Source organism: Struthio camelus, chromosome 6 (assembly GCF_040807025.1).
Source record: "Struthio camelus isolate bStrCam1 chromosome 6, bStrCam1.hap1, whole genome shotgun sequence".
NCBI classification, from domain to species: Eukaryota; Metazoa; Chordata; class Aves; order Struthioniformes; family Struthionidae; genus Struthio; species Struthio camelus.
The window spans coordinates 33,532,090-33,559,183 of NC_090947.1; the positions used below are offsets into that span (position 1 = coordinate 33,532,090).

Here is a 27,094-nt window from a genome sequence, read left to right on the forward strand (position 1 = left end):
AAGATGCCCTCTTAAAAGCTCTCTTCACTCAGTTTACTAGTTCATGGTACGTTTACTTTGTGAGTGTGAAAATTTCAGCAGTCATGCAGAGGCCCAGATTACAGCCTTGACCCCTGCAACTGTGAAAACTCCTCTCATGAAGCCTTTTGGCTCGCTTCAGCCCTGGCACAGGGCAAACCAAGTTTAGAGACCAGTAGGTACTCCAGTTTGCAGGTACTCAACTACTGAGGTCTTTTTCAGACCACCCCCTAGCCTAGAGGACTCTCGGTGTTAGAGCCCACCAATGACCAACAGACGTAAATCACTTTGTAACACGAGGTTGTCTTTTCGGTAAACACAAATGAAACGTCCCATTTTCAGAATCTGATATACCATCTATTCACTTGTCAAGACCTGCAAACTCAGACCACCTTCTACCTCAACTAGAGAGATAATCTCGCTAATCTTCAGTATTCAGAGTATTTTTCATGAAGCAGACAGTTGCCTGCTAAGACTGAGGCCACAGTCTCCACTCTGTAGAGGTGACCAGGCAGCATCAGGGACAAAGCAAAGTTGTAACTAACAGGTCAGAAAGCTCAGGGCTTTCCATGCTGCCACCTGTCTTCTCAAACTCAGCATGTATTTATCATTGCAAAATCACTCCCAGCAGCACCCTAACCAGCAGGGCACAAAAAGCAAAAGCCACAACTCACAACTTTGCTATCTCATCAGCTCAGTCTTCTACTTCACTGCCTCCTTGCCTCAGTGTAGACACTTCCAAAGACACATAAAAGTTACAGTCAACTTACAGCGTTATCTTTATTAGCCTGACAATGAATCATATTTTAATATCAGCCTCATTTTAAATTCTAACTCTGTTTTAGGTCATGCCACAGGTTAGTGCAATAGTCATTTGAAAATGAGTTTCACTCCTACCTCATGCTGAGATGTAAAAGTAGCCTCCACAACACAAAACCACCCTACAATTCAGCAAAATTCTCAGGGGAAGGAGAAATCCCTTGCTGCGCTGGCAGAGCTGAGCAAACAGCGTGTCAGCACTCAGAGCTCAACTTCACTCAGGAGGCCAGAAAACTCAGGCTGGCTTTACCCCAAAAATCCTCCCACACTTGCATATCACCCTGCTGTCTTCTCTTCCCATCACCACCTCCACCTCATTACTGATATCCTCTCTTTCTTTAACCTGATCTGTTGAAATCTTTAAACGTACATTAAATATGTCCTCATACCAACTGCTGCAATTTCTAGCTTCATTGCCTTCCTAAATCTCCAATTTCCAGTCACAGTTATGAGGATTCAGAAGGCTGCTGGCAGAGTAACCTCCTCTTCTACAAAACAGACCAACTCCACCCTGTGTTGTAAGCAGCAGTTTCCTTCTCACCAATTTGAAATATTCTTCCAGATGTCTCATTTTCATGGTTTTCACTCAGTTTACCCCCCTGACCCCACAGTCACCTCCTCTCCCACTCAGACTTTCTTTTCTAGCAGTCTTCACCTTCCACCCATGTTTCTACCTCATTTCCTGCCCACTCAATCAACTCTTCCAGTCTTGGCCAACTATAAAATTCCTTCAAAGATGGGAGAAACAATGAGCTAACCCATCAGTGGCATAAGCCTCACTGTGATAGCTGCTTGCAGTGAGCCATTCCCTTTCCAGGAGAGCCAAGAGGCAATAAGGTTAGGTGGGTAGGAAACAACTGGATAAGGATATGACTTTCTCTCTCTTGGTATCATAAAAGAGCGAACAGCCCCATCTCTCAGCTGCCAAGAAAAGGAAGGAGTCTGAAGAAAAGGCTCTGCTCCTTACCACCCTGAAGGGAAAAGAAGAGCTGAAGACTCACCTTGCACCTTCACAGAGTAGTAGTAACGTGATATTATCATTTAAAGCTGTATCATATCCAGATGATTTTGTGCCTCTGGGTTCACTAGCTACAGCTCTTTCCTAAACTGACCTGGCTGAGCTTTTTCCGTCACAAGAGAGAAATGGCACCTGGTGACGTAAGCACGGCTCTAAGGGCCTATCTCTGCTGGCAGTGGAGCTCTTTTCTGTCTTGGGCAAATCAGGAAACCCTTTAGTGCCTTAGTTCTTTCAACCGTAAAATGGGCTTACTGACACCAGCTAGGGCATCAAGGCCTAATTATCTGTAAAGCACTTGAAAGCTGTGCTGTACAGGAGGTACTGTTGCTAAAACATACAGAGCATCTCAAATCTTTGTTTCCTAAATATTAACCATTTCTTCAAAACAAGCGTTGCTAAATTGTTTCAATATGGAGAAAAAAAGAACTTAGCCCAAACCTATATTTTGCAAAAGTACAATTATGACTGCTTGTTTGTCTATTTTTTTATTATTAATACTGAGCAGCTGGCAAAACACATTTGTCTCTCAGCAAAAACTCAGGGATTCAAACTCATATAAAGAGAACACCAGATAATAACTATGAGCTAGTGCTTGCTCTCATGTGCTGTTACGCTCTCCTGGGGGCCCCCCAAGGAAGGAGACTGAAGGACTGTGCGTCACACTCCCATTTCTTTACACTCTCCAGCATTTCTGCTCTGTATGGGGGGCAGGTCTTGGTCCATTCACTGTTTCACCTGGGTTCCTCTCACCTATTTGCCCATGGTGAAGGGCAAGCAGCAGCTCAATGGAGACCTACCCCTACCCCGAGGAAGACAGCAGGAGACTTCCAATCTGTGGGTGCCCAGGCCTCAGGCTGGGTAATGGAGAAAGAAGAGAGAAACTGTTCCATCCTCAGGTTGGCTCCTCTTGCTCAGAGCCCCATAAGGCCACAAATTCCAACCATGGTACAGCAGCTGGAAATGGCTGATCACCGCAAATCAGGCACGCACAATTACAGGGAAGAGGAGACAGCCACAATGCTGCAAGCGTGTGGGATACAGATGTAAAGCCACGAGTCACGAGGGTGACCATTTGCGTGGCTGAGATCCGTCTGAACATGGGGAAAAATTTCTTTCCTGTGAGGGTGACTGAGTGCTGGACCAGGTTGCCCAGAGAGGATGTGGAGTCTCCTTCCTTGGAGATATTCAAAAGCCACCTGGACACAATCTTGGGCAATGTACTCTAGGTGACCCTGCTTGAGCAGGGAGGTTGGAATACGTGATTTCCAGAGGTCCCTTCCAACCTCAGCCATTCTGTGATACTGTGATCCTGTGACTGGGCCATGGGTGTGTGTCTGCATGGCACAACACCGCATGGGAAGCACAGACCTAGCCTTCCTCAGCAGGCTACCAACTTGGGAAAACATTGCCCTGACACTGCCTCCTGTCCTCGACAAATCCTCTCGAAAACTTTGCCTGCTCTCTCTGCATGGCACCACATTGCGTCATGGCACCACAGACCTGTGCCCCATCACCCCCTGGTGAAATCATCCTCACCAGTGTCACATAGCCCCACTCTTAGCTCATCCAAAGCTTCCTGGCTTTCTTAAGCATGCTGCAGAGTGGTCAGGTACTGCGAGCTGAGACAAGCCCTGCAGCTGTCACGCAGTCTCGCTCGCTGAGAAAGATAAGGCAAGTGCTCATGCATCACTTGCAGCTTCCTATGACAGTCTGATCAGTATAATCCCTCTTTTCAGACAGGAAAGCAAGCTGCATCTCGGCTCCTACAGCCATTGCAGTCTGATGGAAAAAATACTCTTGTCATCATTCAACCTTCCGTCTGCCTCTCCCACATCTAGAGGCAGATTTTTTTTCACTAGCCTTTCAATTATGCCTCTACTCCAGCCACTTGTGCCAACAGACACAGCGCAAGATTCAGGACAACCGTTTCCAATATAGCAAGCACTCATGAAGCTGAAAGAGGGCAGAGCAAGTGTGGCCAAGTCCACCTTCTTGAGTTACACCAGCATATACCTATGTACCTAGATCTGCCACAGAAGCAGGCGTGTCTGATTTTGATGAACATCTGAAATAGAAGTTGGCCATCTTTGTTGGCTCACCAGAAACTGAACTGGGGCCTGTCAAAGACAAATGCGTAATTTGTACTTTTCGCTAGCCAGGCCTATGAGGGCTCCTATCTTATGTGAACAAAGGGTCCCATCATGAGTCAGCTACACCAATGAATCAATGAACCAGGGATGAGGAGAAGCCATAACTGTAAGAGTAAAATACTGGAAGAGTTTTGAAATGAGCCTGTTCTCAAAAGGATCATTGTTTTTAAGTCAGAAGCCAGCTAATAATAGTAAGGGATTATCAAAGACCACATTTCACCAGTGACCTCCACCTCTTTTATTAATGTGCTCTAATACTGAACAATCCCCATGTTTAAAATACAAATCTGAATTTTGCAGCTCAAGCTTTTCCATTAAAAACATTCTAAGGATCGCCCAATGCTAATAAAAAGGAAGGAACGGATGATTTACAAAGTCATAGTTTTTAAAGCCAAAGCATAAAGAGTTTCTTAAGGATTTTATCTGCACATCCCAAAGCTAGAAATGATCATAAAAACCTCTAATCCAGTCTACTGTATATTGCAGACCACAGACTTTCATCCAGCTAATCCTATACAGAGCCCAGGAATATGCTGGACCTCTTAAGCGCTTGCTTTAGCTATATCAGAGAAACAAGTTGGCCAGTTGGACCTGTGGTAGCAAAATTCTCTAGGAACAAAATTATATGTTATGGTTTCCATTCAGGGACTTGATCTGTTCAGTGCTGAGTACCCTGACTGTGGCCTAGCCAAGCACATAAGCAAATAATGGTTTCAAGTACACAGTCCCATTGACTTCAATGTAAGTACATATTTAAGTGCTTGACTGAGCTGGGGCTATAGTACTTATCACCTTACAGGGTGAACCCAGCAGAGTTAAACAAGAATGATCCTACGAGAGTGCTACTACTAAGCTGAATTTTATCAAAGCACAATAACATCCTTGGATGGAGTTTTTTAGGAGAATGAGATATAGTAATACTCATCACAAGTAAATGTGCTAAATAAATGAAGTCTGCCACACTACTGGCTCACAAACTTATTCAGTTAGGGAACAATGTTAAGTAAACTTTAAAATTGAGAATGAGGTCTCCATAAGCCATGTTTCTGTTTGCACTGAACCACAGAAAAAGAAGAAAAGCGCTTTGCTTTGCTTTCCATCCAGTTTCCTTTCACTTAGATGCTCCCTGGGACTCAAAAAGCAGCAGCCCACTTCTGCATCCTGGACCCAACCGTTTGGACCTGAGCCAAAGAGCAGGACCAATGCCTGCTGATGTCATCGCCATTACACCAGCAGTACCACTTGAAAATATAAGGAAGCTACTCTGCTGCTGACCGGAGCGTTGCATGGCCTTGGTGCATGCATCCTATCCTGGTGACCTTCTGGGTATCTGTTCCTCCACACTACAACGCCCTCCTCACTCAGCCTCCCTGCTGAGGACACCTCCCCTCACCTCTTCACTGCCACTCGTGGTCAGAAGATGCTTCTTCACTGGAGTGATTGTACCTCTTTAAAGATTTACCTTCCCCCACTCCACCATCTGAGAGTTACTCAACCACTTCACCTCCTGAAGCTTTACCGTAAAATCTTCCTTTTCTCTCCTTCTTGAGAGTGATTTGCACTGTGTAAAGCATTTTGTGAATGAAGGGCACTCTTCCAAGACCCCTTTTCTCCTGGAGGCCCCAAGGAACAGCACACTGAATCATTTTTTCAATCAAATCTCATTGTGTTTATTTGTGAGGGGCCTTGGACACCATTAATGGGGAAGTGTCAAAGGACTAGCATCATTATTGTCATAATTATTATTACGAAATGAAAAAGATACTGAGAGCTGCTGGGTGTAATTTTCAAAAGTTTGCCTGAGAGCAAATTACTTTCCTAACTGCTATGTATTTATGGCTTTATTAGTCATAATTTTAAAACAAATTCTAAGTCAACCCTAAGGAAGAAAATATCAGCTTCATTTGCCACCTTCCCATTTTTCAAGATTAAAATGAAAATCACCACAAGGCTCATGTAATGGAAACAAAATCTTTACTGAAATGCATTGAAGGTCAAATATTCTGTAGCACCCCAATCTTATGCATAGGATGCCATTAGCTGCCAGTTAACACTCCATCATTACTTAATGTTTTGGCTCCCTGTATCGAGAAAAATAGAAGAAATTTCTCCTATAATGTATTTGGCCTTCCCTTTGAAGTTTATCCAGATATACTTCTCAGACTTCACCCCATAACCTTCATCCTCTGTTAACTAAAGTTTCGGGTTGGATTGTCAAAATCTCACTTGCTCAAGAAAAGTATAAATCTTTATCAAAATTTCCTAAGGGCCTTTCCTAGCTGGATTTTGGAGTTGATGGATGCTAATGTGCTTTTTTTCCATCAATGTACAGTAAAAGGAATAATGTATTAGTGACCAATTCAACAATAGTGGGGGTGTTTGGTAAAATGTCAGGAACGTTCAAAAGAAATAAATCATATCCCATTATCCTTCAGCCCACAAAGTTAAAACAGCTTTTGCTTTCAATACAACAAGCAAACACTTAACTGCTCCCCACAGATCTCAGTGTTCAAAGCTGGCCAGGTTTCAATAAAATGCTGTTTAAAGAAAAAAAATATTGAGAAAATATACAGCAAGCTACACTCAAGCAACCTGAATCACATTCATCTTGTAGGAGGTAATAATTACGGAGAGTCTGAAGTAAAATCCCAGATCTAAATCCTACCAAACCAATTCATTTTAAAATCTGAGGTAACAGGCAGAGCACCCTGTCTGCATTTAGGAGAGAGGGAGCACCAGGCAGTGGGTCGAATGCTGCATGCCCAGAGCTCACACCAGCACTTATGAGACAGTCTGCAAAGCTGTAATATGCGGTCCTGGGAAGACCCAGGATATAAGCATTTAACCAAGTCTGCCTCCCTCCTGTGCTTCAGCATGAGACCAGCCGAGGTGCTTCTGAGGACAAAGAAAGGCCGCAAATATTAAAGCAGGGGAGCACAAATGATATTCTTTCAGCTCACGCTAACTGCCATGACCCAGGGGAGAACGCACTGGCAGCCAGAGCAGAGAAGGACCCGGGGAGTCTACCATACTTTTTACTAAGCATAGCAATTTAATGGATAGAACTAATGAGAAATAATAATTGCAGAAATTGCAAGTGAAAACCTGTGTACAACTCATTTCCAGCTAAGTCGTGAGCTTCCAAGCGATTGGTGTAACGCAGATGAGTTTGCAAACTTCTAAGCACTTCCTTGGTAAACAAGCTCAAACCAAACACTCCCCACTCCACCCATTACGGACATACGTGCATACGGCAGTCATGGCTCCGGCTCCTGAAAAAAACCAAATCTTACATAGTCTTGCTATGGCAGAAGTTGTTTCTGGCTGCTCCTGAGGGACATGTTGCAAAGGGCACTCCAGATGTTTTTAATGAGTCACAAAGCTGCTTCATGTCTGAGAAACAGCTGCCTACAGTGAAGGCTACTGCTGGAGAAACACGACAGCGTGGCAAGCGCACAGCCCAGTTGCAAATGCCGGGACTGATCTATTGCTTACAAGATATATGTGGAAAAGACAAGAAAGTTAGCATACGAGCATGACTGACAGGAACCAGAGAGAGTTTCTCAGGTGTCTGGCTTACCAAAGTGGCCCATATGTGAATTTCTGAGCTGGAGCTGTGCTGTACTGACACACTGTTTAGTGAAATGGGACTTGTATGCCTGTGTGTGTGCATGTATAAATAAAAAAGGTTGCACTAAGAATACACCTGACTTGTTTCAACAATTTCTCAGCTCATTGAAAAACAAACAAGTATGCAAGATCCTAAGTGTAGCTACCCCCTCGCAGTCAAACAGGTAATAAGACACAGAAACAGGTTCCTGGGAACTGAAAGATCATTTTCTCATTGATCTAACAAGGGAAATCAAACTTTAAATGGCGTTTCTATATGCACAGAGTAGAATAATCTAATTAGGAAAGGGAAAAACTGGGTACCTTATTATTGTTGGTGAACTATACTACGAGCAGCACTTCCCAGCCCCAGGGAAATTGGGGCACCGTTGTGTTCGTGCTGTACGAACATGCCCAACAGAGCTTCCAGCACAAATTCCTAACCTGTCGCCCACAGGCTCTGTGGAGTCTGCTAGGACAAATCATTCAGCCCACAGCCCATTCCCAGCCCCTGTCTCTCCTGGTAGCACAAGCTTTGAGCTTGAACATGTAAAAAAGGCACACTTAGGTCTCTTGACTTTCTGAGAACTTTTTCTCTAGGTCACAGGTAATGGCAGGTGGCTGGGGAATGGACTCTGTAAGGAAACAGTCGTTTCTGCAGGTCTGCACACAGCTAAAGTAGCATCATTTTTCACATGCAGATTGCATTTTGCTTAAATGAGCAGGTCATGTAATGTATTCTCCCTCTTTCTTATCCCTCCCATAGCAATAAAAAGCAATGTCAATTCAATCGGGCCCTTGACTAGTGTGGATGGGATACTGCAAACAAGAGATGAGGTATAGCAAATACAGAATTTCTCAGAAAAGAAGCTAAAAAGTGGACAAAAACAAGCTTCACTTGGATTCTTCCACAACATTAACATCTAGCCAACTGGAAATTAATAATATTGTAATCCAGAAGCAAAAGCACAATAAAAAAGAAGCTGGGCATAAGCAAGGCGGGAACTGAAGACTGAAGAAGCATGTTACCAGCATCCCCTTTGCCTTGCAGCTAGAAGCCTGGCCAGCAAGGCTGTGAACAAGAAGAAGCTATTCAACCCCTTTGTAACATATATTGTTTTGTTAGTCTGTTTAATCTAGCAGTAATTTAATGCATCCTGTATGACTGAATGGTCTGAGGTCTTTCTTATTATTACTGCTCGACCACTGAAAATTCCTGGTGTAATATAATCCTCTCCCCTGGCAGTGGGAGCATCCACAGAGCTACCGGGAGGGTCACACTGTCAGCTGCTGGCTCTACACCATCGCTGCACAGCAGGTTGTGATCCATGGGACAGTGTGCTTGGAGACCTGCAAGGAGACACTGCTGAGTGCAGACACCTCCCCAGGGCAATTTCTAAGAGCAGATAAGATGCAGATTTCCCTGCTTGGCTCCCCTCGCAGCCTGAACCTTCTTGTGCTGGGGTCAGAACAGGATATAGCTTCAAGGTAAAATTAAATTATGAACTCAGATGAGTTTTCAGAGGTGTGAGCCCTCTTCTATAGCATTTGAACACTGTGGGCAGTGGGAATGAAGTGCCTTTAATTTCATATCCAGCAGGGCCTTGCAGCAGAGGAGATAGGATTAAACTGTATCTTGAACAATCATGCGGAAACAGGTGCCAAAAACAAACAATAACCATGAATCTAACTTGGGTTTAAGAGATCCAAGGGATAATCTGAGACATTTGCTTGACGTGTCTGCAATTTCCTTCTTTATTTCTTTTGTATAACTGTTAGGCTCTAATTAACTCCCAGCAGTTTTTGCCCTTTATCATGAAAGGAGGGAAGGGAGCAAGAGCAGTGAAAGGGGAGGACAGACTTATTTTTTTCTGGGAATCTTCCATGCCCGATTAATACAAAGCCAACTGGCAGATTATGAGCGTCTTTACATGGCCGTCCCTTCTGTGGAGAAGCACTATATGACTCACACTGAGTGCTAGAAATGCACACCTCTCCCTGAGGATCAGGATTCAGGGCTCCGATATTCCCTGCAGAATGATATCTCTAGTGTCGGATCCTACAAACATGTCCTCTGCAAGCTCAAAATTTGGTGCCTCCTGGTTAATATGAAGAGCGCATACATTTTCCCCTTTCTATATCTATAACATGCTCATTACTGTATTATGTTTTTAAATAGCCAATGGAGTTCCAACACGTTTTTAACCGCAACGGTTTCTCCTTTCACCCCTCCCTAGTAAAACATATGGTCAGACTTGTTAAGCAATTAAAATCGAAGTTTATTTACCCATTCCACTGGAACAAGGTTAGAGCCAGTACCATGCTACGTAGGCTTAAAGATTCTGCTAATTTGCTTTAATCCACTTAAACCTTTAAAGCATAGATAATGGAAAACAGACAAGAAACCTCTTACACTTTCCAAATGAAGAGACAATAGTTTCCTCCTCTCTGAGGAAGAGTAAAACTCTTTAGAAGAACCCTGAAAGGTCAGCAGGGAACCCTTTGACTGCTTTCTTCCTGGAAACCCTATCTCAAAGGTCACAAAACCCTTATTTAATTGCCTTTAGCAAAGAACCTAACCTGAGACACATGGCAAGGTATTTAATTGCCTTTAGCAAAGGCAATTTCTTTAGCAAAGAATGTAACTAGATATGCATTGCAAGGCCCTAAATGGGAACTAAAATCAATAGTTCAACATTTAGGAGGAAACCATTTTTAGCAAGGAGACTCAACTGATGTTGCGGGCATACCGAGCTTAATATACTAGATGGGGGTGAATTTAGCAATAATGTTGATGCCTCCATCATGATCTAAGTGTAGCGCGGGTAAGTGGACTGATCAGACAGACAGCATCCTAGGGGCACACAAACACCCATGGAAAATCCAACAAGGATAAGAATACGGGAAATCCCATGTTGTGGACAAACAGAAAAAGGACTCCCCACGTTTTTGTGTGTGGTATGGCAGGACACTGCAGTATAAAGGTCCCCTCTTACATTCTTAAAACCTTGTCAAGTTCAGTGCCCAGATCAAAGACAGAGAAATTAATGGCAGAGGTGATAAGTACATACAGAAGAAGCAACAAACAAAAAGGCAGCCACACACCGCAATTTCAAAATGGTTTATTTCTCTCACATTCAGATACGTCCAAATGCTTTACCAGTCTTCGTTTATTACGTATCCAGGTCTGGACAGCCATGTGAGGTATATGAGCATTACTGAATCCATTTAGGGAAAAAGTAACTGAAACACAGTTTCAGGGTGGCGCAAGATTACAGATAGCCTCCATTGGAAATGGAGATTCTTAGACAAGCAGTCCCTAAATTAACTGCATTAAGTGACTGCTGTGAAACCACATGGTGAAATCACTGCAAGGCATCAAAGTGAATACGATTCAACAGACCACTTGCCTGTGAATCATTGGTTTAAGGAAAACAGTGCAGACTAAACCATCATCCATAACAACACCAAGAAGGACTTCAAAATGGATCATCCTACTGGAACTTGAAACAGGAACAGAAGCTCTTACCTTCAAAAGCAATTGTGGGGTGTTCTTTCCTGACACATTGCTGATGTTCAGCTTCAGAGTATTCAGGTACATTCTGTGATGCTGAGAGATGAAAAGCAAGAAGAAAAAGGCTTGGCAATGACAGGGAAATGGCCTTTAATCTTGAAACAACCATGACTGAAGGGCGGCTGCAGATCTAGCTTCCAAGGTAGGCCCAGGGAGGATACCTGCAATAAAAATAATTCCACTTTCAGAAAGATGAATGCTTATCCAAAGCATGCAACATGGGCACAGAAGGGTGGAGGTTCCTCTTTCACCCCAACCCCACTTGTGCTGAGTACACATGACAATATTCCACAAACAACACCTTAAAAGAATGAGTCAATTTACGACTGTATTTGGGCTGCTAACTTCAAAAAGAACTGAAGCGTACAGCTCCCTAAAGCTCTTTGTGTATTTCTGGCTGTGTTTCCTTACACAGTACCTGGTGCACAACGCCCAGCGCTGACAACGGATAAGAGATCTGCAAATACTCCAGATGTAAATATGTCTTCCAGTGTGGACGCCTTACTCCTCAGTTCCACAATGTGTTCATGTTTAACAGTCATGTTACATTCAAGAGATTACTGAGTGTAGGCCAACTCCAGCCATCGCTAGAACACGTGTGATGAACGCTGTTCTAATAGGAGATTTATACATTTCAGTACTGCCTTTTTAAATGTCTTGAAATAAGAACAATTTAAAGGTGTTGCCAGGAAAGTGCTAATTAAGGTGTAAAATAAAAATTGAAAGAGCTTAATGGGGGAAATGGTGAGAAATGAGTCTATTGGCTGCATTATCATGGGATGCTGTAGTTCCCAGTCACAAGAAACAGGGCACAGCTAAAGAGGAGCAGCACTCCCTCTCAAGCTAGGAGAGGGGCACGTCATGGCTTTTCTACACAAGCTGTTTTTAACAAAAGAAGCAGAAAAGATATAGCTCTAAGAACTCCCCAGAGCCTACTAGGCCTGAGGAAGGACATGGAAGATTAATTAGCCAGTGCCACAGGCTCCCCAAGATGTTGCAGCTTAGGAAAATCTGCATTGCCAAATGTAATCTTAATGATATGCATGTTGTATTTTCCTGTTGTAACTTTGCTCAATTATTGCAAATGTGTGTTTTCAAACAGTCTTCTACACTTAAATCTTATCTAGTGATAAAGCTGATTCTGATTAACTTCATCCATTAACGAGATTTTCAGTTCCTATAGGTGTAGTGATTCATGAAGGTAGTGTAACAGTCAACTCCTTCAGTGCCCGATATCTCTATATTTTTATTTGGAGTCCCTAAGATATGCTCAGAGAGCTGTACTGGCCAGGCTGAGGGCTGATGACATGAGGCACCAATGAGCAGCGACAGACTCATGGCATGGAGTAAACCCCAGCATGAGACAATATTGGAACATCGTGGAGCCTGAAGAAGTTTCCAAAGGTATTCAGACATCACAGGAGCAATCATGCACTGCTTACAGGGCTACGGGAAACAGCTGGCTTGAAAGATGGATTCTGTGTTTTATTCTTATCTCTATTTTTCTGGGATTTTAAACACTAGTATAAAGATGAACTGCCAGTGCATCTATTACGTGCATTCTCAGCAGCGGCTACAGGCTGGTGACCGAAAATAACAGTGAGGTGGCATTTAGGATTTGGGGAGGTCTCAGGTCTTTTTTTCCCAACTAGTGAGAATGAGAGAATACAGCCTTTCACATTTTTCCAGTCCCCCCGCCCCCTTAAATGCATATTTTATCCAGGGCTTTGTAAAAATCCCCCTCCTAATCTCCTGAGCAGGTTCTACAGCACTTTGCTAAGAAGGGTTCTTTTTTACACATGGCAAATATCAAGCTAAATTAAAAAGTGGGACTGGCAGAAGTAAGAGATGTGAAATCATTCAAAGCTAAGGCCAGCAAGGCCTTTAGTCATTACGTACAAGCACACTGCTGGGCATGCATAAATGGGTACCATGGCGTCTCCGATGACAGGGGATGTGCAAATCACATTATAATGGCAATTATTGATGATGAAGCATCAGATTATGTTTTCAGCCACTGGTTTACCTGACAATTTTTTTCATTATAGATCCAGGAGCTAAGTACAGCACCCATGTGAACCCTAGGGAGATGCATTTTGCTTAGCTCTCGGATTCACAGTTCCAGGAGAGGCAAAAACAAGCTTTCCTTAGATAGGAGATAGCTGTTGTTGGGAAACACACAAGAGTCAAAAGGGACTTCTTCACTGCCAGATAACCTTGCCAGAAACTTGAAGAGACAGCCAAGTATATCCATGCTATACTCTTCCCAATGCATCTGTTACCGGCTAATGCTGGAAATAAGGTACTAATCTAGACAGACGTTTGATCTGAGTTAATACGGCCATTCTCCTGTACTAATTATCCAAACAACGATCTCAAGTCAGGTGAATGAAATTCTCTAATTACCAGGTGATGGTGCACATGGTAGGGCTTCTCATGCAGGCCTCCAACGCTCCTCTGAGACCCGATGGGGTCTAGAATCAGCAGAAGAGTAACTCCAAGTTTCACATTCATCGGGGTCATGGCACCACAAAAAGCTGCATACAGGAAAGCCTCATCGTGTCCCGCAGCCCATTCTCTGCCAAAGCCGTGTTCCTTATTGTACATTTACTAGTGTTTTGTCTGGACTAGTCGTAAAAGGTGCCAAGTCGCTGGATTTCTGCCACCTTCCCTGGGCGATTTTACCACAGTTCAACAGACTTGTGCGTTCCTTAGAAAGCTGTAACCAGTACTTGGGGCAAAGTTCCATCCTCTTTATTAAAATTCAGGTTTATCATTGCAGAGAAATCCAAAGTGTGCACAAAAATCATGGTTTCAAAACTGATGTGAAGTGGAAAATAACATACAAGACAAAGATGAAAAAGAAACAACATAAAAAAATGTGGATCCTCCCCTATCTCCCCTACTTCCTTCCTCTGAGTCCATCCAATCCATGGAGTTCTCATGCGCTGAAAAATTAAACAAAAGCAGTGTCACGTAGAGCTCTGAACTGAGACCCATTGACTCCAGTGGGTAATGCCAGCTTGATCAAGGGAGACAGAAATCAGAGCCCTACAGCATCAGCTGAACAAGAGTCAGATAGCAGACAGCACTGCAAAAGGTTACCTCTTCAAGCTGCCCCTTCCCAGGCTGCCTGGGTCATTTTCTTCCCAATGACTTTTAAAAAGCCCTAAGTAAGTAAATGCTATTCCCAGCTGCTGCAACTTCCAGAAAATATTTCCAGAAAAATATATACTCCAAATATGGAAAAGCACCATGTGCAAGAGGAGATCAGTTGTATACCAAAAGCAAACTAGTAACTGCCTGGAAGAGTTTGGCAGCTAGTTATGAAGTGGAAATTTTTTAATAGCCAAACTCAAGCCTCCGGTTTTGCCCCAGATGTTGATTTGCACTGTGAGACCTGGAATATGAGCAGTGCTTAGGATCAGTCTGCCCTGTCTGGACTGCTAAAACACTGCACGGAGCAGGCTAGCTGTGGTTTGCACTGCTGGAACTTGCCCTAGCGTTAAGCCATTCAGACACAGTTTAAATGCTATAAAAAGAGCTGTTCTTATTAGACTGTCTCTGCTCAAAATGGCTTAGGGCTCAAGAAATCAGCTGTCAAGGCTTCAGTACAGATGAGAGACAAGAGCTCAAATCCCCAGTTAAACTCAAATCCCAGATAGGACATACTGTTTCAGTTCTTTATTTACTCATCTTGATGTATCTTTACCACCTTAGCTATTTTTCCCCCCAAAATGCAGACACATTAAAAAAAGGATAAAAACACCCAGTAAGATTATCTGTCCAAGTTTATGTGACTGCTCCCTCCTGCAAGCAGGTCCCCTGCTCCTCCGCACAGTACCCAGGCCCTTTAATGGGGGCCTCTCCCACACAATGAATCCCTCTGGCCCTGTGCCAAAAAGGTCAGCACGTTCAGGCTCCGTTGGATCCAGTGACACATGCTCCAGAGAAAGATTTTGTAGAGCACCACTTCTGCCACCACCCTCTTGTCTCCTAAATCAGGGTCTCTTAACTCATGCGCCTCCCCGACTGCAACTGGTGGCACTGGAAGGAAAGAGCTGATCCTTCTGGGTAAAGGCAATCTGCATGCTAAATGCATCACCTCAGCGGAGATTTGCAGCCACACCATCCATACGAGCACAAACCCGCTGCCACATGCCCATTCCTCACCCAGGCCCTTCCAGCGCAGCCTGATAGGGGTAGCGTACAACTCTGCTTTGCCTCGTGGCTTCACCCTCTTGCACAAGTGCAGCATTCAGGGGATCACCCACAGTCCCTCCCTCATTCATTCTGGGGGCATGAGTCTTTTCCAACTCACCCTGCATTGTATCATTGTAACTCCATTGATTTCCCGGGAACTAATCCTGATTTACAGAGGGTAACTCAGATCAGGCCCCCTTTGACTAAAGCTCCATGTCTAAAAGAAAAATACCTTCAATCAATCTTCAAGGCTTTAAAACAAAGCACACTTTAAAAATGGCTGCACCAGGAATACATATCCTGCTTTCCTCTGACTGTAACTCTCATTTTGACTTAATAAAACGTGACAGTGAAGTTTAAGGATAAAAGAAAATGCTTCATCTTTCATTTTTTAAAAAAAGAGATGCCTTTAAAAAAGACTAAAAAAAGGAACCTCCTGAAAAAAGCATTAATTCCTCCATTCAGGATCTTTTGTGATTGGCATAGTTAGGATTTTATTACAATGAGATAACAGAGGGAAGATGACCAGTGGAAAGAAGTGAACATTAAAATATTCAGAAAAGTACTACAAGAAAAAAGGCAATAAATATAAACATTATAACGCAAGACAGCTCAGCAATGCAGCTATGACAAGCTGGCACAGGCAGCTCTGCCCTAGAAAACAGAGAACGCCAAGGCCAACAAAACCATGGTCCTTTCTCTATTCATACGCCTCTCCTCGCCCTCCCCTCCCACCCTCACCAGCTGGAATTCGTTCCATCGGACTAGCTCCAAAGGCTATTTCACACTATCGAAGAAAAAGGCACAGCTTTTCCCTCTGTTCTTGGCCACGCCAGTACGCTCAGCTTTTAGCTGTGCCTGTGGAAAAATGACACTGCATTTGCATGTCCTCATGTCAAATCTCATGTACACCCCTAGAATGGGCTCTTGCATAACTTTTGAGGTAAGGGCAGGGGACTGATAGGTCAAACTATCGTTCAGATGAGTTTGTGAAGAACTCTTGTTTTGCTTTAATCAAATCACCCTGCAGTCTTCTGAGGAATGGGCTAGTTTACCTCCAATTTCATGACTGGTTACACTCTGCAGTTCTTGCTCCGGTTGGGTTTTGTTATGCTCTCTTGTGTCTACCTTGTTAAGAGATTCCCACGGCCTTCATTACAGCAGGATCTGAGAGCCTCACAGAGAGCTCGTTCTCACCCCAGGAAGACAGAACCACATTTTCATGCATATAATCCAAGGGTTATCATTTTAAAAAACCCTGCAATTCAGCAGCAGGGTGGATCACAAGAGCGTGCAGGTAATTTGCTCTCCTGTGGCAAAGCAGGAGCTCCATCCTAACCACTGCGTCACTCTCACAGTTCCTGCCTCTCACAGAGTCTGTAAGGTACCAGTTACAGTATCACAGCAGTTTTTATATCAGGAATTAAACAACCAAGATCTGGCAATACAGGTCCCTTTATTGAAACCTTCCTGTTATCTAGATACACATAAATAATTCAGGTAACTCTTTGCAAAGGAGAAATCAGTTTAACCTAATATACTCTAAGGTTCATGGTGCATGAAGCCTGTAGCAGAGCTGAATATTAATAGTCTATGGTCAGAAGCTGGAGCCAGACTCTTCTCAGTGGTGCCCAGTGACAGGACAAGAGGCCATGGGCACAAACTGAAACACAGAAAACTCCATCTGGACATAAGAAAACACTTCCTCACTGTGTGTGTGTGGGGGGGGGGGGGGTTGCAACAGGTTGCCCAGAGAGGTTGTGGAGTCTCCATCCTTGGAGATACTCAAAATCCAACTGGATACAACCTTGGGCAAGCTGCTCTAGCTGACCTTGCTTGAGCAGGGGGGTTGGACCAGATGATCTCCAGAGGTACCTTCCAATCCCAGCTATTTTGTGATTCTGTGATTTTTAGGACTGTATCACTCAAAAGATTGACAGTGTACTTAGGGGCATTCTATTTCTTTCTTTATTTTCTTTATTTTCTTTATTTTCTTTATTTATTATTTGATTGATGTTCAAAGCCATCCAAGACTGATCGAGGTCCCAAACCAAGCCCACAAAACGTTCTCATTCGGATCAGGTAACAGAGAATGAAACAGCTTGATAGTGGCTCAGTATGCAATGAATTGGTGCGTGTCAGTCCACTTCTTTATGGACTGGTGTATAAACCCAATGAGCCATCATCAACCACCACTTGGTTACTTGGCCTCAGCAGAATATTTAATGGCAGAATGGTCCTGGAAACTGAACTGTTTCTTCACCTTTAGAGGAGGCTCTCCAGAACAGGAACCTATTATAGAAAGCTTCCATTAAATAAAGCTGATTCAACAATAAAAGTCTGTGTAACAGAGCAAAATACACTGTACTGCTGGGTTCCTGCCAAACCTAGTGGGCATAAATAAACACCTGCTCTGCTGACACTCAGATCTACTTTTGAATAGTCCTAACCTGACCACACATTGAGTGCTTCCCCAAGTGCTTCAAGAGGCCCTCCCCAAAGGGCTCTAGAACTTCTTTTCTACTGGCTACATATAATATGAAGACATGAAAGGTTTTGTTAGGGTTTGTTTGGGGTATGAATTTAGCACTTGTGAAAGGTGCCTTGGAGTCTGAAGTCTTCTGTTTATCCAAAGATCATATTTGGCAATGAAAGTTCACACACATTTATTTCCCCGGTGGTATACCTCAACTGTTCTCTAGAAGATTGTCTCTATAGTAGGAATGGAATGACCTTTTTGCTAGTCACAGACTAGTCTCTCTGAGAAACTGTCAGCAGGGACGTCAAAGTGGAGGTACTTTTTGTGATTCTGGGACCTAGACTGACTATGGAATTATTTTTCGTATGTTCCATCTGTGAAACAGAGCCACAATGGCAGAGACTCCAGTCTGCAACGGCACAGTTAACAACAGCCTGCAATGGATGCTACAGTACTTAGCATCACTGCGATTCAGGCCCAAAGTTTCCTGCAGCCTGGACTGGAAATCAGGAGCTCCTGGCTCCCAGTCAAAGCTTCTGGATATTCTATCAAAGGGACAACACAAATGAGTGTTACACACAGCCCAAGCAAGGAGGTGTCCCCAGGGCCCATAGGACAATAGCAACAGAGCAAGAATAACTCCTCCAGGGGCCCGGAGTACAGCAGGGCTGAGTGCCCAGCGCTCTGCATCATTTGCAGTGCAGTCTCTGCTCCCACTGCACGTGCGAGGTAGAGCACTCCGCTCGGGTGCAGTAAATCCAGGCGCGCTGTTCACATGCAGATCTGCTACATGATGCAAGCACAGCTGATGCAGCGTCAGGCTTGCTGGAAATAATAGTCCATTGGCTACCAGGGCTCCTCCTGGCTGGAGATTCAGTACTCAAGCCCATAGGCCCATGCCTTAAGCTTACAGAGCTGTCGTGAAAACACTAATGCAGCAGTTTTTCTTCAAGTTGCTCCTCCGCCCAGTTTGGGAACAGCTTCTACATTTGCAAATTAAGCAGAGCCACAACCCCTACCACCATGCTGTGCAACCAACGTCATTTCTACACACTCTGAAGCCTGACTGTCTGGAGACACTAATCTATTTGCTCTGATTTCCAGACACGCTGTGTTCCAGCTCACACACCTCCGTACAGCAACTATGACATTACAGCTGGGGAGACTGAGGCATGACACCGTCCTGTGACTCAATCACTAGTAACTGCAATTAGTTTTTGATAGAATCAGAAAACCAAGTCAAGTCTCTTCCAAATGCTTTTGATACAGGGTCTTCCTTTTTCTCCCAGTTTTACATGAAAACTGTAAATCTCCTTGACTTTTGAGCTGTTACAGTACTAACCCTAGTTTTGCTGGCACTGTTTTTTTTATTCAGCTCTAATTACAGGGCCCACTGGAGACATCTGATGGCATTTCAGTAAGGAAGTTAGGGATAGTGGCTCCAGACTGTAGCAGACCTAACATAGGCTGATAATTGAGAGCTCTCCCGTCAGCTCCTTGCTGGCAAGCCGTGGACAACCGCAGCCCCAGACTGCGCTAAGCAGACAGACAACCCTGCTAAACTATGAAACAGCCGCTACGGTGGCCTCGTAACTGCACAGTTGGGAAAACCCCAAGAAGAAGAAATTTTAAAAAACCTTATTTCTGCCTGTGACCTAAAGCAACCTGCATATTTAGGTCTTCAGCAGATGAGAACTGAGTCACGAAATCATGGCACCTGAGAGTCAGCCACAACGTATGGCCTCGAATTTCCCCAGAGCCTTGGTTTTCCAATCTGAAGACTCCAGTGCCAGCTCCAGGCCTTTAGCTCCTACCACCCACCTCCCTTTGGCTCCATCCCACAAATCTGCCTGCCTCTCTTGCGTAGCTCTACACCGCAGGGTCAGAGGTGGCTGGTACCCATCACGAACCCATCACACACCTCCCAGCGACTCCTTCATATACTGGTTAAGTTGCAACAGCAGGATGAGAAATGTTACGCTTTTAATGCTTGCCCATGCAGGAGAGAGAAACCACAGCCCGCTTGTTTCTGTCAAAGATTTGTGGTTACCTGTTGCCTCGTAACGAACACAAGCTCATGGCTTAATTGTAACTCGCGGAGAATAAGCATTAGGCATTGCTGTAGTGGAACTCCAAGTCTCAGCCTGCTTGGAGACAAGAATATATTTCGCTGCAGTGTCTTTTTGGCACCACGCAGCATCATTTATCTTATGGAAGCCTTTGGCTAGAAGGCATTTGAACGGCCAACATATGCCCCAAATGCGAACAGACAAAATAATAACCATCAACCAGACTCTTTTTTCTCCTGCCATGCCTGGCTTTTGCCATACTTCTCGCAGCAGCAACTACCTGTTGGGCTGTGTTAACTCTTGCCCTCACTGGGCCAGCAGGGCTGCTTGGTCTGCCCTGACTCTTGCGTTGCAGTGGGGGTTCCCTAGGGCAGGGCGGCTTCTTCCCAAACCTACCAGCTGCAGGACTGTGCTAAAGGCAAGCAAAGCAGCAAATACACAGCTCACAAATCACAGGTTATTACAGATTGCTGTGGGTAAACGAAATGGGGCTGATTCTTCATCTGCTGAAAACAACAATGACATCAGTTTTCCCCAGAACCTGGTGTTCAATAACTTCCAAAAAGGCTGAGCTGAATTTTCCTCTTCCACCAAACATGCTCTGCAACTTCCCTGATATCAGAAGGGTGTGTTACTTGCTAATCAACGCTCACCAACAAAAGGACACAGAAATGACTATACTGGATCACAGCAAGCTCCTTTCGGCCCTTTTCTCAACCAAGGTATTTAGGCAAAGAGAATGTGAAGCAAGGCAAATCTGGAGTGACCCTTCAGCAAGCCCCTGGCTGTGTTCTTCTAATGAACTGGGGTCATATTTTTCACTGCCCACCTATTTGCTTTTCCTGAGCCATACAGTATGGTCCCAGCGCTGTAAGATGCCCCTCTCCCTAAATTTCAAGAGACATCAAAGTGATCCAGCATTTCATGCAAACCCTGTGGTCTGCTACCTAGCTGGGCAGCTCCATGCTGGAACCAAAGGGAGGAATATCTGAGAATAAAAGCTTGGATTGTCCTCCACGCTCATGTTCTTGACAATATCCAACACCCAGTCAAGCTCCAATGTAGAATATCTTCTATGAAACGTCATCAGCTGGGAGAAGCAGCCTGTTAAGTGGAATATCCCAGCCCCAGGGTGCCAGCTCTCCTCCTCGGAAACGCTTTAAAAAAGCCAAACCAGCCCTCAGACAGAAACTTTGTCGTCCTCTTCCAGCGGCAGAATCTGAGCAAGTGTTGGGGACTCATATCATTATAAGGCACTCTGAGGCCAGGCTTCGTGGAGAAGATAAAATATTTGTAATGAATTCCAATCACATGGCACTCCAGCCCCCACACCTCCATGCTGCATATATAACCAAATTAGTTTAGAAAATGTAAGTTATTCAGGGACTTAGCTGTTCAGTCCGGCCTTGGAGGATTTACTCTCATTATGGCTTTTATGCAAATTCTGTCCTCCAAATCTCTTCTGAATCAATTATTACTAGATTAATTTAAACATGTCCACCTGGGGTGCCTGTATATCATGTGCTTCATGTTAAAAAAGAAAAAAGGATGATAATGAATTCAGGAGGTGACTGAAACAGATTCCTGCTCTGTGGAAATGTGACCTTTTTGCATAATGTCATAAAAGAAAGAAGTTCCCTCAAGAAACATGGCAGATAGGGTCGTTACTTGGATCAGCTGGGCTTTCAATCACTCTTTGGAAATTAGCATGATACAATAAAAAATTAATAAGAAATTAAAAAAAAATCACTTTAATGCTCCAGACTATAAAAGTCTTCGATGGACTACTAATTGAAACGTAATGCTTAACTTTAAGCAATGACATTTTATTAATGGTAAAAACTTGAATTAATGTCATTAACTAATGTTAATATTACAAATCCCCTGAGGGATAACAAAGCAATTATGTTATTCACAGAACTGAAGGGGGGGGGGGAAGACGTAGTCTGTACACGGCTTCACTAAGGAGGGAGAGACTGCTTCCATCTGCATTTCATCTGCTGAGAAAGGGGGTTTGTTTGTTTTTTTCAGCAAAGGGAGGGAGAGGAAGGGAAGAATTTGCACTGAGTTAATTACTGCTGATTTTCAGGCACTTAACAGGGAGAAGATTATTCTGTTACTCAAACACCATACTGTGGGGATTCTGGAAAAATAATTTGGGAATAAGAAATTGATTACATACCCTCCTTCTCGGAAGCCTCCACTGTGTGCACGAGGATCCAAGTGGTAGCTAGCACGCACACAACTCCTTCGCTTGATGTAAAAGCTTCATGTAAACAGGCAGACCCCCCTCTGGCAGTAAGCGGCTTGAGAGAGCCGGGCTGGTTTGCCTCTGCCTACGAGCAGGCCCAGTCTAGTCACCAAAATCATCACCTTCGGTGGTACTGAATGCCCTCATGCCCCTCCGTGAGGGCAAGCGCTTTTATTTTACATAGTTTAGCAAGTTCAGCATCTTGTCAGATCTACTGCAGCAGGGCACACAGGGCTTAGCGGTAATTAAAGCACCAAAACCAACGCCGCTGCCAACTGGCAGAAGTCACACAGCCCAGAGGAAATGAGAACCTTGCATGGCACTGGTGTTAACAGGGCATTTGCCCCAGAATAACCCTGCTTGAGATAAACCCTTGATTAGCTATTGTTTCATTGTTTGGTTCATAATTCAGGGACAACAGTGAGACTTCAGCTAGCCAGGGAAGGAAGATCTCCCCGAGGAGCTACTCACCTTCTTGTTATCCCTCAGAACACCCAAGATTTTTGCATTTTATTTACATCAAGTGAAAGTACTCCAACACACCCAAAGGAATCCACCACAAACACGGCGTGCTCTTTCAGAGCCTCTTTCAGTGTGCTCTTTTCAAGGCTACTGGTCAAAGGTGTCACAAATTCTCAAACAGTGTTAATACACAGGAAGAGCTATAAAAATAGGTTCCTCTGTTTCACACAGCATGCTGACCCGCTGCTGTAAGCCAGCTTTCGGGCTGCTCGAGAGAGTCTTCCAACACTGTCTATCCAATCACTTCTTACAAACCAAACGAAAAAAGATCATGATCATGCAGTGAAGCAAGAATCTACCCCTGAATTTGGTCTGATATAATAACAAGGACTCCTACTTGCCAGGTGGCCGCAGGGTCTGTCTGTCTTTGTGGCCCAAGCCTCAGAGCACCCAAGTGCCTCTTTATGTTTCCATTCAGAATATAGATATGGCTGTAAAACAGAATGAGATCTGGGGATTTAACTTAAATTGATACATTACTTAGCAATCTTATTACAAATGGGACAGTGAGCAAGGGGAAGAATTACTGCACAATTTCCTCTGCTTACCAAAGAGGTCCAGCATGTGGCAGGCTTCAGTCTACAGAGCCAGTTATGCTCGGCTGCATGATGCCATTTTTCCCGCAAATTCACAGACCGGTGCTTCTCTCTTACCTTCTCTCTCCCCCATTTCCTCAAAGAGCAAGATTAAACCTCCTGAGAAATATCTCCCAAGACCATTCTGTTACTCTCTGATTTTCTCTCCCAACTCCCCGCTCCCTCTTTGAAAACAGAGGGAGGGGAAGTCACTCAAGACACCAAGGTCAAGGCAGAGTGAGCCAAAGTCAAACTCATACAATCATTTAAAACCACACGCCATTAGACTGTTACGGAGACACAAGACATTATGGATTGCAGCTTAATAGATCACAATGGAGGATGATGGGGGAGAAGGGAAGAGAGAAATGTTCCTTCTATATTGAAACTTACTGATTAAAGTTCAAGAGTGGGCAGGGGAGCGCGACAGCATTTGTGTTCATAAAGCCGAGACTTACTTCTCAATATTAATGGACACACCATTGTCGCCAGACGCAATGTTTTGTTATTGCATGATTAATTGAAAGTCGCACGCAATGACATATTAGAGGCAGGATAAAGCTGTCACTGGAAAGCAATTCTTCACAGCAATTCCTGCCAGTCTCCACAATCTGAAATTGCATACCCAGTTCCAGACGACCCCGCAAGCACAAACGCATTACATATCTTTATATAAATAACAGTGACTAACAACAGCAGTCTGAGGTAATCTCTGTGGGATATGAAATAGAGAAAAAGGTAAGACAGAGAAATTGTCTTCAAATATTAGTAAGCTTGTCTGTGCTAATCTCCATCAAATGAGGCATTTCTCTTTTCCTCTAAAATAAAAACTGTTCCTGCCAGAGATGTATGAGGTAGGATAAAAGAACATGTTGTGGCATAAATGACAACCAGAAGCCTTTCTTCTTCAAAAGGCCACAAGTTCTAAATCTTAAAAATGTATCTTGATCAAGACTAATTAAACTTCGACACAGTCACTTTATCACTTACTTAGGTCAGTAAGTAAGTATCAGTAACTGGTCCAGCTTACTTTCTGAAGGCCCCTAGATCAAAGACTCTTTTTATATTTCTTTTGGCAGTATCAAGATGATATCAAATCATTAATTTTCTCCATGCATTTTATTTCAGTCAGAATCACTGCGTTAAAACACAATGTAGAAAAAACCCCTACACCGCTCAAAGGAAAGGACACAGCCCAAGAGAATATAAGTGTCCAGGAAACAGCTCATGTCACTTACATTTTGTGCATTACAAATTCACAGCTGAATTGCCAATAATGGTACAGTTTTCTAAACTCCAGTTGGAGCTTAGCACTCCACTCCACATCCCATTGGATAACGGTTAGGTCTGTCACAATGCTCAATTAATTTATTTGCTATCTGAGACTAAATTTAAGGCAATATCCCACTATTCAAATAAGACATGTACTTTAAAGGCTGGATCCAGACAGGATGGCATTATCTAAAGCCAGACGGCCGGCATCCTCTCTGCTGCAACTTCTCCATTAAAGAGCTCCGTTTCACACCCGCTTTGAGATGTTCAGCAGTTTGAAACCGTTTCAACTTCCCTCCTTTGACATCCTGTTACCAACCACTCCTAAAATAAGGAAAAGTGATGCAAAGGCCTTTACCTGCTTATGAGACGGTCCTTGCAGGCTCTTGTAAATATGCCAGTGCCAGAAAGGAGCCAACATAAATGGGGAGACGAAGCACAAAGCCTGGGTTGTCCTGTGGCCTACAGGCAAATAGCAGTCTCTGTCCTCACCTAATCGAACCAGAGCCCTGCAAGGGAGTAAAGCTGTGTCCACCGGCCTATTTAACAGTCACTTAATGACCGTTAACTTTTTTCCGCCAGCCATTGATTCCAATGGCATGTGCATTCACACGCAATAATACCTCAGACGGGCCTTCATTAATTTACCGTGCATAATTTCTCTGAAAGCTTTCGCCAATAGAATACCCCTAAACTGACTCACTAACTCCCGAAGATAAAGCACTTTCTGTGTGCGACCATTATGCAGATTCACAGCGTTCTCCTCCAATAAGTTAAAAAGTAAGCATTGTTCAATGCCTACACATTTTTTGGCCACAGCACAGTATCAGGGCTCGCAAAGTTAAGACTGCTGCTTGAATATCCGGTATAACAATGAATATGTAAGATAGTCTAGGCTGGGGAAGCAAAAGAACAGCAACCAAAAAAAAAAAAAAAGCCAACTTATACGCAAAAGCCTTTCTGCTGTGACGTTCCTGAAATCCCTTACAAATTTCAACAATGGGAAGTCCTCGAAGTGAAAGGCTTTTAAAATACCGGGGGGGGAAACGCAGCAATATAGATACTCACAAACCTCAGCCCGTTCATCTAGAGAGAGTGGGGAAAAAATGCAGCAAACCAAGTGCGTTAGAAACAACCTCTCCGGGAGAACAAAGGTTTGGAGCTGTCAGGAGCTCCAGTGCCGCCCATTAGTGTTGCAATAAATTAAGAAACTGTCAGCGTTTTCCCATTATAAATCTCTCAAGTCTCCGCTTACATACACCGAGGTAAGATGCAGACCCTACTCCCGCAGCAGCAATGAAACTGCAGACAAAAGAATCAGGGGGGTATAAGAGCCATAAATATAACCAGTGGCCTTACAGACTTTACAGGATGTTGGTTTTAGGCAAAAAAGGGATTTTTTTATTACAATTAGTTTGCCTTTAAGCAAAGTTACAGGCTGACAAACGAAAAGCTGATTGGGAAGGTGATTTGGAACAGGCTGCTCTTCGGCACTACCCTCACAGCCTGGTGGGTCGTCTTAGTGCTCTCCGGAGGACTGGTCACAGCCCACGGACACCGGGACTCCACTTCCAAGGTTACAGGTGGCAGCCTGCATCTGAGTAACTACTCACGTAAAACGCACGCACGTAAGCTTGCTATGCCCTCGAGTATCAAACATGGAGATGAAATGAAGATTTAAAAAAAAAAAACGTAGGTCTGAAACTTAATTTAGTCTTGCCCAGATCCATGAGTTGCCAGACCCAGTGTTTTGGCTCTCTTCAGCAACGCTGAACCACTTGCAGGAAGCTCCAACACGGCAGGTACCTTAGGCACTGATCAGGTGGATTAAAAGTGGAGCTCTTCTAAAAATATTTAAAATAAATCTTCATATTTTTAAGTGGAATTTTTGTTGTTGTTATTTCAAAACACAGACTGTAAAACAAGGCTCCACATATTTCAATGCAAAAATATATATATATATAATGAAGATTGACAATACATGTAGAGGAAACATGCACACATGCAGACACTTTTTAAAGAGAAAAACACCGGAAGTATTTTGGCAACACAGACTTAGTACAAAGGATGCAAACCATTATCAGCATTCCGACAATGAAAACTCAGGGAAAACACCACTGCCTGGAGTTAATATCGCTAAAAACTATTAATATTGGTGCTAATTACATGCTTAACGATAGTTTTGCCTGCAACTGTAAAATCACAAAGTTGCCAATAAAAGGGTCTGCCTAGGGAGCAACAAAAAAGCCCCTAAATATGTGTTTACAGATGATGTGGGAACAACTGATCTAACACTTCAGCAGAGGAATGGCTCTTCTTTTTTTTCTCTCCCTTATTTTTGCACATTCAATTTACTCCAAACAACGAACTCTTCATTGCTGTTCGGGCATGAAAGGCTTGTTAGGGTAATACTGGAACCCTGATTCTGGCCTATAAAAAACCGGACAAAACAGAGTATGGGCTGCAATTCTCCAATGACTCGGGTGGTAGTATTTAATCTTAGTACAACATACATGACTGTACTAGACATGAAGT

At 43.7% G+C, this 27,094-nt stretch overlaps 1 protein-coding gene across 8 annotated transcripts in view; it reads right to left on the reverse strand.

The window, feature by feature from the left end:
* The window catches only part of SEMA5B (semaphorin 5B), a 279,310-nt gene that overhangs the window by 132,029 nt on the left and 120,187 nt on the right, over positions 1-27,094 (reverse strand). For 7 of the 8 annotated variants that reach the window (XM_068949052.1, XM_068949056.1, XM_068949055.1 and 4 more), the window contains one exon: positions 11,144-11,349. In XM_068949052.1, the coding sequence (XP_068805153.1) occupies positions 11,144-11,297 (154 nt within the window). In that variant the 5' untranslated portion in view covers positions 11,298-11,349. Of the gene's footprint in view, positions 1-11,143; positions 11,350-13,594; positions 14,132-27,094 lie in introns of those variants that run through there. The other variant, XM_009667872.2, reaches the window with a different exon arrangement.